We start from the raw sequence: 12,596 nt of genomic DNA, 5'->3' as shown, positions 1-12,596 counted from the left end.
CCGATGAAATATTTCAAATAATTGCGAATTCGAGTAGGGCCATAATTTCCTAGAGTATTATTACCCTCCTTGTCGAGGTAACTTTCTGATCTCTCGTTTAATATAGTATGTTTTTCCGTTGAAACACCTCAAATAAATATGAATTCGTGGTGGTTGTAATTTCTTAGGGTATTATTATTCCTTCTCGTCGCGATGTTCTTGTGATGTATATTTTGTTATAGCGTAATTTTCTGGTGAAACATTTTTCTTAACGAGAATTCAAGGTGGGTATTAATTCCTTAAAGTATTACGAGGTGTTCTTTTGATGTACCTTTTGGTATAGTATAGTCCTTCCGTCAAACATTGCACCTGAACAGGAATACGAGAAGGTGATAATTCTCTAGGATATTATTATCCCTTTCATTGCGGTGCGTTAAACGTTGAGAACCACTGTACTAATGAACCATACAACTCTTCCTTACCTTGTAGATCAAATATTTAAAAATGCATACCAGTTCATTTAACTATAAGAAATACATTTTATACAATACTTAGCTGGAAATCTAAACACAATATAAACTGTTTCGAGTGAATTTAGTGATATAAAATAGAGAAAAATATGAATGAGGACCTGTATATAACAAGTTATGCTGTTATATAAATTTGGTGGTTTACCGCCAGGAACCTTAGGAGATTTGGATGAAATTCAGAAGACAATCTCCTAAACAATAACATGTAAATGCACAGGTTAACTTTAAGGTTACCTAGTTTTGATAAAAAGAAATATCAATACGAAGTATACATTATTAAGGAGTGTCACAAAAATTTTCAGAATTATCAAAATGAGTCGTACTGACGTTGGAAATACATCTGAAGCAGATGGCAAAAGGGAAATGAGCTTTTCTGACCTGGCTGACCTCATTAAACAACAAATGGAACAATCGAAACAACTTAACAGTAAAATCGATCAGCAGACGGAACAAATGTACCAACTTGACAATAAAATGAGTCAACGAATGAACCAACTTGACAGTAAAATTGATCAACAGATGGGACAATTAAAGCAAGATCTTGTGAACAAATGACACAACTCAATAGTAAAATCGACCAGCCATCTCTGCGAATTGAACAAAGTGATCTTAAAATGGAACGAATTATACATAGATTCACTGAAATGCAAAATTCCATCAAAGTGGTAGAAACTATAGTTAATGATCACACTACCCTAATAAGTGAACCTGAACATTCAATATAAACTATGGAGAATACAGATCCTAATTATGCATCGACGAAGGAATGTGACGTCATTGATTTAAATGTGTGGATGGAATTTGATGAGTGTTCGCAAAAACAGGCAACTCTTTACTTTTGGCAAGGCAGTGATATCATGTGAGTATATAGTATTGCCGAGCGAGCGTGAGCGAGTGAAGGCGGGTTAGAACCCGCAGGGCACTTTCTTTCCTGTCTTCTTTCTTGGGAACCGTAACTATAATTGCGGGAACCGGTTCAGGTGAATTGGTTATTGTCACTGCCGTGCCTAAAGTAAAGACTTGCCTAAAAACATACTGCAGTATTGGTTGGATCAGATTATCCCGACTTCTCTCTTCGTTCGAATGTTTTTGATTGTCTTACTGATGCTGCGTGTAATGAAGATTTTGGTATGAATCAATGTGTGAAAAGTTATGGTCATTTTTGTCTAGTGGATGCTGTTGACTTCTTGTATTCACGATATATTCAACATGACATTAATCCCGAAGGTTTCATTTGGATACATGTATAAGGCCGGTATCATAGTTGTAGGTTTATTTTTCATTCAGGTTGACCGGCCGGGCGTGGAGCATAACTGCATCACGCACGGCCCGGAGGAAAAACTATAGATACTTTTTAAGCTGAGAACTTTTATACGCTAAACGTTTTATGTATTTTAATTTTAACATGCGTGGCGTGAATGGCAAAATTTCAGAAGTAGGGATGGCGGTCGAAGTGTTAATCTTCATAAATCATTTTCGAACGTTCAACGACACATTTCTTGACGTTAGCAGCCCTTTTCTCCTATTGAATGCTTATTTAGTTTACGCTATTCTTGAACTTAGGTCTTTTTCATTTCGTGCTAATATAATAATAAAGACCTTAATGAAAGTATTTTTTTCATTATCCGTTACATCTTAATATAATGTAAGGTTCTCAAACAGCATCAGTTTTTAGATTTACACAGCAATTCATGTTCCTTCATTTTCTCGACACCTACAGACTACCTTTCACAATCACGCTTATCATTTTGGTCAGCTCAATAAGATCTGTCGATTGAATATGTCTCATCTTTTAACTTTTTTTTTTTTTTTTTTTTTTTTTTTGCTAAAACGCTAAGAATGTTATAACATATATTTATTGACGTATTTATATATGTGAATATGAAGCTATTTTATACTGGAAATAATTAACAATTGAATATGAGAAAGAAACTTGGAAAGATGTTGGCCTTAACTTTAATTGAAAGTAATATCGTAGCATTTGTCTGGTAAGACTGAAATTAAACTTCATAACATCCAGTGGAAGATGGCCTGTAGAATTGGAAAAAAGTGATTTCCGAACTAGGAAAACAAAACACTTTTGCTCACATCCACTCTGAACAAATACCCATATTTAAAAATAATCCCGTGTAGTTAATAATAGTTTCAAAACTTGATTTATTATTATGATTATTATTACTGTGAACTATACCTAGTGATGAAGAATATCTTAACTTGAATTCTGAACATAATGAAATATAGATGTTACTCACGGAGAGACGTGTTTTAGTCCCTTGTTCTACAAGGAATAACTGTCAAGACAAGAGTGTCCGTCAAGTAAAGCTTTGAATTGATCTACAATAAAAAGGTGGTAACTATCTAGACAGTACTGTAAGAAAAAAGTAGAGATGCAAGGGCTCGGAAAAAACCGGCTTTTTTGGAAAAAACTCGGTCTTTTCTGCTTCGCTTTTTTGCTTGGGAAATTTTGGGCTTTTTTCAAAATTCTGCTTTAAATTTATAAAGCAGACATTGTTTCGGCAGCAGACATAACACAAAAATTCATTTAGTTAGTGGTTGATGCTGATAATAATATAAAACCTCGAAAATAAACCATGAATTTCGAAAAGATATTTAAAACAATATTACATCAACATATTTACATTACGAATTCCAAAGGATTAACCAATGTACATAATAAGAAGTTTTTAACTTCCTATATACAAAAGTAAGCAGACTTGGAAAGAACCATGGTTGTTTTTGAAAATGCCAAAAACCCGTTTTCGGGGGGGGGATGTTTAAACCAGGTTTTTTGATTTAGATATTTTGCTTTATGTGTTTATATTACATATTCACAGAAATAAGTTTGTTTCGCCTTGGTGTTGTTATGCAACAGCGGGGTTATGCTAGAAGAAGTCCCATAAGATTAAAGAAGTCCGGTCAGTAAATGTCTTAAATTGAGAAGCTTCCGCCCTAGCCATCGGGAAAATCCCGTCATTACTTGAAATGTAAAACAATAACGGGAAAATCCTGTTATTGCTTTGCATGTAAAATTTAAAGGTCAACGTATCACAATCAGTACGTTAAAACTGAGGTATTAAATTACAAATTTAGTATGTAGATATCATTGAAAGTCCAATCCAAGCTAATGTTGGAAGCTACTTAGGCAATCGATAAATTTTGCCAATTCATATCAATATATTTAAGCAATCTTGGCTTCTTTATAAAACAACAGGCATTTAGGCATGCAGAAATATACAATTTGGTTTCGTTTCGTATGTTTAGGCTTAACATCTTTACGTAATACCGAGGTTATCAAGGAGAAGACTTTCGCTTAAAGTGACATCCGAACCGCTACTTGGTTTACGCATGAAAGAAGGGTTGTGGTTCGACTGAGAATTGAACATGGGACACCTTGATTAAAAGGTGAAAAGGAAATAAAACTAATGCAGGTGGTTTGATGTGTGGAAACATCACCATGAAGTTTACAGGATTCGCATTTTTCGTTCTTTTTATTTTTTTTGGTTTAAACCAGATATTAAAAAAAAAGTTGGTGTAAACCAGCCAACCCTAAAAGTAAACACTTCTTTTTAAAAAATACACAAATAAATAGCAAAATTGTATGTTGTATTTTTACTCCAAAATATTCCATACCCTCTTTTTGAAACAAAATAAAATTAAAATAAAACATAAGAGAAATATTAGGCTGCACATCTAGAGCGTTTGGTTCTGTATATTCTTGAAATTCTACAGTTAAGTTTTATATAACCACCATCACGGTTTACCCAATCCTCAAGTTTTCTTAATTTTTAACAAGATGGATTCAACATATCATTACGGAACTCCCCCCCCCCCAAAAAAATAAAAGGACTACGGAATATATTTAAGTTAAGCTAAATACAACTGCACAACAAACATGACTGAGTGGTTAGCTTTTGCGCTTCTATCGGGAAGTTCGGGATTCAACCCAGCATTCGACCATTCTGGCAAAGCTTTTCTTAATTCCATCTGTGAATGTAGAAATAGTGCGTGTACTGTGAGTTGGTCGTATCCTTTCTTATTGTTTTTAAATCGTTATTATTACTAATTATCAGCAGTAACGGTTTTTGCGAAGGTTGGGGGGGGGCGGTCTTTTGGACTGAAGCCTGTTCCCCAAAGTTACGGAATGTCTGCAAGAAACGAAATATGTATTAGTTATGCCTTTACTCATAAACTTTAAGCTTCCATCAAATACAAATTACGAATGTTTAAAAAAACTAAACATTAGTAAGAAAAACCCTTTCCAAAATACTTTTCTAAATCCGCCACTGATTCTCAGTATAAAATGATCCGGAAGATTATTGCTAGACATATAATTGAAACGAAATATTAGTTATGCCCTTACTCATAAACTTAAAGCACCTCCCAAATAAAATTAGGACTTTTTAGAAAACGAAACAATCAGAGAAACCCTTCCTAAAGTACTTTTCTAAATCCGCTACTGATTATTTGTATAAATTGGTATTCAAGGTTGTGTCTGGAAAATTATTGCTAAATCACTGCACAGCTACAGTATAACACAAATGTGGAAGTACGGTTTGACGGATATATTGAAAAAGTACGCTTTGACGAATATATAGAAAAACGTGAGTTTAACTTTTGCGCTAGAAGCTGGAGTACTAAGCTCTTAGAAATGAAACACAGATGACAAATTGAAATGATCTAGAGAAGAAAAAAATGTCGATAACTCAAAAGTTAAAATAAAGTTAAATAGCCTTTAAAATTGCCTCAAATACTACATTCTTCATGTTAGCTTTAATTCGTAAAACATGTGCTCCATCCATCTTGATGGTGAATTTCAGAGCGAAATATCGCATTTAGGTCATGAAATTCTTATCTAACTATAGAATATGCTATAAGAAAGCTATTTAGATAGAAAAATCATGAAAATGAAAAAAAAACAAAATTTCCAAAATTCTCGTTTTTTTCCCAAAAAAGCCGGCTTTTTATGTGAAAAAAAAATCGATTCAAAAAAGCCGGTTTTTTGCATCTCTAGAAAAAAGTAATAACTATCTAAGACAACACTGTGCATCAGGTAAAGCTTTGAATTGGTCTGCAGGAAAATAGCGATTATTATCTAGACAAGAGAGTGCGTCAAGTAAATTTTTGAATTGCTCAACAAGAAAATAGTGATAACTCTCTAGACAACACTGTGCTTTAAGTAAAGGTTTGAATGGCTCTACAAGAAAAGAAAGTGATAACTCTTTAGACAACACTGTGCATCAAATAAAGTTTTGAATGACTTTACAAGAAAAAAGTGATAACTATCTAGACAACAGTGTGCGTCAAGTAAAGCTTTGAAAAGTAACTTGAAAAATGTTAGTCAAAAGTTACAACTCTTAGCCAATATACGCTGAGAATTTCTTTCTAAAGGATTTATTTGTTTTAACTAATCCTAAGGTTCATTTTTTGTATACACAGAAGGAAAAACACGCTTGAAGGGGTAGGAGATATTCTAAAATCCTAAATTATTTATTAACGTGTGATGGTATACAGTTTTCACACATCATATTTCGCTTCTATTTCCGTAACTAGAAATTGCATGAAGGCTGTGCACGATTGCCTATAAACAACGTTGGAAGCCAAAAAGTTACCTGGAATCCGCCAGTTATTGACTACATGAAAACATCTTGTTTATGGAAATGACGAAATGCAATATTTATGACACAAGTTCCTACGCACTCTGAAGGGATTCAGAAAACCAAACACCTTCAAACTACTAGAACAAAACTTCTTTATATAAACTTTGATCTTAACGTTACGTATAAAGCTGAGAATATATAAGGATTCCTTTTTTCAAATGCATTTGTTACATTAATTTTTGATTCGTTATAAGAAAGCTTTCTCAATATTGATTAGAAATCTAAACATTTCTTTTCAAAACTTTACTTCATGTTTCCTGTTGCCAATATTTAAATATCGTTTTCTCCTGTAGTGTCAAAGAGTAGAGTTTATTTCTCAGTAAATAAGTCCAATATTTCAATATATAACAACACTTGAAATTTACGTGTATGTTAGCAAAAAATAATGTATTGTCTTAGATTGACTAGGCTACGTAAATTCAGCTAAGATTAACTGTAAGTAAGACTAACAATTACTGTATTCATATTCCTATCTTACGTAAGTGGGTGATAAATAAGCCTGCAATGCTAACCAAAGGTATGGGTCAACGCACTAACCTATCATGCTCTCACTTCTTAAACTAAATCATGTCATTCTACATTTAGTATGAAGACATTTAAGTTGAATTGAGTTGATTTTGAGTTTAACGTCCCTTTCAACAGAGAGGCTATATGAGACGGAACCTTCTCGATTAACGTGGACTCCAAACAACATGACCTCACGCCGGGAATCGAACCCGGGTCTCCCAAAGGCGCGTACGCAAACTGCTTAGCCACGAAGTAGCTCATGGAAACATTTATTTACAAAATGTGGACAAAATTATAATAGATTTTTCCGTAAAGTTTTGTTCGAAGGAAACTCACCCTGAGAGAAAATTAGCATTTGTGAAGCTTTAATGAGAAATTATTAACAAATTATTGTAGGATTTTAATTAAATATTTATTTACAGAATAATAACAAAGTTAACTGAACAGCTTTTGAACAAATCGTTCAAAACAAATCAGATCCAAGAGTAAAATACCCGTTGTAGACTTTTTCATGGTTAACAAATTATGCCACACGTCGTATTATTGTTTTTAATAAAACGATCATTTATGAAATATGAATAAAATCATCTTAATTTCTTTTGAAAAAGAGCGTTCAAAAATAACTAATCACAATTGTTAATCATATTTCTTATAACTTTTCTAGCGAAAAATGCAAATATATTATTTATTACATAGTGAATGGGGCATCTATTTATGAGATAAGAACAATATAAGCTCAACACAGTGAAAAAATCCTCCGAAAAACTCATCTCTAAAAGAAAATTTCCTCTTGTTGATTATTTCATAAGATATAGATTCATCCTGTATGAAGGGTTATTGACAAAATATTTATGGACTATGAACAAAATTGCTTATGTTGTTTTCGGGAAAATCGTCCGAGAAGTTCTCAACTCAATGAACAAAGTGGACTTTATCATGGTTAATGGCATATTATAGGGATCTTAATAAAATGTTTATTTATTTTAATTTGAATAAAATTGAAAAAAATCCGTAAGTTTAACCTTTGGTCTAGATATGTTAAAGTCCCTTTAGACGGGAACGAACAGACAGATAGACCTCAAAGAAAGCACTACTTCGGTGTGTAGGAGATACAAAAATAACTATTTCGCTATGAAACGCGTAAATCCATTCAAAAGATGAATTTCACTTTTGTATCATGAACACCATTCTTTTTAATCCCCTATTTTTGCTCAAAGTAAAACGAAAAAGGGGATCCGTGGTTTGATGGCAAGTAACAGTGCCACGTGTACACCAGGCGAGAGAGTTTCGTTTGTATGGCATGATATTTTCTCAATTTACATTGAAACCGGAAGCAGCTGTATATTTCTACCACTTCCGGCGTTAATAAAGAGATTGGGTTGGAAATGGAAATTATTCTTGGAACACTTAATTGTCGGTGACACAAAACCGCTTCTTGTTTTCTATTACCGTTTTTACTCTAAAGCAATGAACGATGAAACTGGAAATGATCGACTTCTGCAATTTTCAGTTTGGATAAACGGTTAAGAATGAAGCGGAAGCAAACGAAACAATTCTTGCTATTTCTCATCGTTTTTGCTGCATGTAGATCAATATTAAAATTGGTAGTTCTAATAGATTTCTATCGTTTCTGATTTTAATAGAGAGTTAAGGGTGGAGATGGAATGTATTGTTGTGACGCGTAATTGATCGCAGAAACCTCCCTCCCTCTATCTATTCTAGTGTTTATTCTATATTGATCAACACTAAAATCGGAAATGATTAATTCCTAAAACTTCCAGTTTAAATATATTCTCAATCAATTCCTAACTTTTGACTCTGCATTCTAACCAACATTCATCCTGTCAATCAAGTAGTAGTTTTATACATTTTATATCTTATGGATGGACAAATATACGATCAGAGTAAATACACTCATGTTTAAAGAGTAAAGGAATATGTAGATAACAAAGCAAATCATGAGCAATTGGTACAAAAACGATTCTGATTGTTCAACAGCATCGAACAGATACTTGTGGGCAAAACAAATGGTTACAGTGGCACATGAACGTTGAAAAGTCTGATTGAATACATTTAGGTCATGTAGATCACCATCTGTTGGTCATCATAAGTTCAGATTTTTGTTGGCAGAATTGTTCAACATGGGTGTGATTACCACAAACAATTATGCAGGCTGCACATTGTACACCGATACTACAGATTAGACCATCAAACAGCTTTTATAATAAAGCATGCACTCTTGCACAAACACCTGTGCGATTCAACAATTGGCCGAGGTGGAAGTGATAGGTTTCAATCCGTCGTCCGAGGACATCCCATGCTTTATCAATGGTAATGAGGTCCGGTGGCTGCGCTGGCCACTCGAGATTTCGTGATGTCTTCAGCTGCAGGTAATTCTCCATCAATGCGCATTATCATCTATAAACCGAAATTCAGTTTGGTATGCATCTCAGAACAGTCGGATATGCTGTTCAAGGATAATGTTTCAGTATATATCAACTGCTGAAATCATGAAATTGTGTACGGGCCCCTAACATGATGACGCTTTCTATCCTGACACCAAGCCTGTCCCTTTCAACAAAAATTTTGGTATTGACGCCGTGCTACTGGTGTCTTTTAAAGAAACACACAGTGATAATCACTGTTCAAACTGAATCGTGGCTCATCACTGAAGAATTACTATTACACTGTTCTGGAATTTACTCACTTTTGCCAATAAACCACTTTAAGTGTACCTGAAACTGTTGTGTGAGGATAATGCACGTGGCGTGTCAGCGTGTATACGATTCGTATACATCTATGTATACAGTTAGACGTGATACCTGGGTCTCACAAGGTCTCGAGCTAGTACCTGCTGTGCTCGTTGGTCTTCATTGGGCATTTGAGACCAGAAGACGATTCTCAAGTAACGTTGTTGCATGTCCACGTCCTCCACTATACTGTCTTTCAATGTTTCCATTAGACAGGAAACTATTCCAGAGTCCCGACACAACACTACGAGGAACATTTATAATTCTAATCACACCCTCTTGAGTGTGGCATATTTCTAATCTGTGATGATCCAACCGCGCATTACATAAATCATGTGGTTTTGCTAGACAATAATGTGAGCAAAACAAATGTGACAAAATGTTCACTATGTCCGGTATACTCTGCACACTCCGAAAACCGCAAATAACTGATTACAAGTTTGTTCTGTTACTGACGTTCTTCGTGTTATTGTAATCATAGAAGGCGCCTGTGTCGTCGAATGGGTTGCCAGCCCAATGTCTAGCGTTCGCCGAATCAAAATGACATAAGAATTACTTCTTAAAATTCACATATCTTAAGTTTTGGACATAAGTGTAAGTATATCATGTGGTTCCGATCACACGTTAAATTGTAAGTACACGTCTCATACAGCCTCGCTGTTTGACGGGCTAAAGTAATTTCAAATCAAATCAGAAATAAGTGTATAAAAAGGGTTTTGGTAAAAAGAAATACATTGCCGTCATAAATTAAGTAACAATGGATACTCAGGTGTATAAGGGAAGTAAACGCATTCTGGTGAGCAAAATGTTATTGAAATTAAAGAAGCATCTATTTTCGCCATACAAGGAAAACTACCAAATGAAAGTGCAGTCGTGGGGGAAAAATATGCTGAACGTAGATATCACTGAAACTGAGAAACCCTGAAGCCTGCAAAAAGATGGTTTGCTGACACTAATAAGCGATATGATCACCGCACATAACAATACAGGATTCACGACGTCGTCTCATGCTGGTATTAAGTATTTGCACCAGCTCCTTTGGTATCTGGGTCTATTGTTGACGAAGAACCCGCTGAAAATCTTGGAGAGTTTGTGTAGGAAGTACAAGGCTTGCAATGCATCGCCCTAGAGCATCCCACGTAAGTTCGATCGAGTTAAGGTCCGGAGACCTCGATGGTCCTCCATTCGTTGAATATGGTGTTGCTCCAAGTACTGATCGGCGAGCTGTGCTCAATGGGGACGAGTATTAACCTCCTGTAGAATAACTCCCTAACCCTGGTACGTGCGAGGGGTACAATGCGACGATCCAGAACATCTTCCCTATATCGCTAAGCTGTCATTGTGCCACGCTGGAGAACATACAGACCAGTATGACCACCACTGTAACTTCTCGAAGCATTTTGTGTTCTCTTGAACTTGCTCCATAACCTTGTGACCACTGCTCTATCGACATTGAGCCACCGGGCCACGGCGGCCTGACGCTGCCTTGCTTCCAATCTACTGATGGCACGCCAGCGTAATTCATCTGCCAAATGATGTCTCGTTGCCATATTCCTCTATTTCACTCCATTAGACTTGCCTCTGCACTCTATACACACTGTCAGCTAACAATTCTGTGAGCTCATGTAGTCCTCGCCCATACCTAGAACTTTACGAAGTACTGTGAGTGCAGCATAATCGCTAGTTCTTCCGCAGAATCTTTCCCCGATTATTCGTCAATGCTCTTTGTATTATGACGTCCATTTTCTCTGCATTTCACCAAGCAACCACCTTCATTTCTCTTTTAATTGAACATTTTGTTTTTGTTGCTTAATTTATGACGGCCACTGTATTTAAGAATTTCTTTGAACACCTTGTTCATATGCAACCCAAATAACTCTGTAAAGAAGCTAGTTGCCTAACATTGCAGGGAACGGAACAGAGCTTCAAAATTTAATAGTATTGCAAAATGGAAAATGTTTTCAAGTCCTTAATCTTTATTTTTGAAAATATCTTCAGTAATGAAGAACCCTATACAGTTCGCTATTCAGATAATGCACTTTGCTTCAATATATTCTTTAGGAAAAATCTTATGTATAGTATGTCAATCTCCCTTTGTTACTTATATGGTTTTAGTTGTTGTTTTATAAACAAGTTACGCTCATCTTCAACATCTTCGTATGTATGTATAGGCAAGGGTTTTGAGATTAATACTATCTTTTGTTATGTCTAAAGAAGCTATTCATTACGAAAGTTTGGTGACTCTCATTACAAATACAATATAACATTAATTAAAAAGAATAACCTCTAAATTAAGATTTTGATGTTATTTTAAAATTTTATATTTGTAAACTGATAACATAATTACATTCTGGTAATATAGTAACAAATGTTGTTTACAAAAATATATATAATTTAAAAGAGAAACAGTTGTTGCTTAGCAACCATTATTCTGTTATTTCAAATGGATGAATGGATGTTCTTTTTATAATCATATTGCAATCTATTTCATATGCATTGTATACGTTGGAAGAGATGAAAATAATTGTATTCTTTTCGTTTACAGAATTTGAAAAATCAAATCATGACAACTAATCTCTGGGTAGAACAGGTAAGTGTAAACTGGTTTTTACTTTAAATGCAATTATAACTAGAAGTTCTTTTAATTTTTTTAAACAATATACATATAATTAGCATGTGTCCACAAATCACATTTTAAATTTCTACCCATGTAAAGTTTTGTCATAGATCAATACTTCTTACTGTAGTTTAAAAATAAATATTTGAAAATTTTCTAATGTGAAGAAGTTATCAGTATGCTCCTATTCTTTTCCTGAATATATGATGTTTCTTGTGTTAGTATAAGGAAAATTGGACGACATAAACTTTGAACTACATTTCGTCATACAGTAATTCGTGATTAAGAGTTATAAAATAGAGGAAGTATTCGAAGATATTCGAAATATGTGGAAGCTATTACAAATGAATTGCTTATTTTAAAAAGGAAATAACCTTATGTTACAAAATTTTGAAAACAAATAAAAATCTTTAGCTTATTGTACTCACCTACACACCAAAGTGGAGTGTCCGTGGAGTGTCTCTTGGATGTATCACAGTTGTACTACAGCCATGACTCGTCAGAATATATTCTTTGAAATATTAGAAAGTGCATAAACTTTCGTAAATGAAATTTC

General features: G+C 34.4%; 1 protein-coding gene across 3 annotated transcripts in view; it reads left to right on the top strand.

Annotated features, from left to right (window-relative positions):
- LOC145678584 (acetylcholine receptor subunit alpha-like) overlaps positions 1-12,596 on the top strand; it is a 730,942-nt gene that overhangs the window by 463,802 nt on the left and 254,544 nt on the right. For all 3 annotated transcript variants that reach the window (XM_081748902.1, XM_081748901.1, XM_081748903.1), the window contains exon 4: positions 11,969-12,013. In XM_081748902.1, coding sequence (XP_081605028.1) covers positions 11,969-12,013 — 45 coding nt within the window. The remainder of the gene's footprint in view (positions 1-11,968; positions 12,014-12,596) is intronic.

The sequence above is a fragment of the Thermobia domestica genome, chromosome 2, assembly GCF_964235325.1.
Source record: "Thermobia domestica chromosome 2, izTheDome1.hap1.1, whole genome shotgun sequence".
In the NCBI taxonomy this organism is placed as follows: Eukaryota; Metazoa; Arthropoda; class Insecta; order Zygentoma; family Lepismatidae; genus Thermobia; species Thermobia domestica.
Note: the sequence above shows the minus strand (reverse complement) of the source record. Positions and strands in the feature narration are given on the sequence as shown.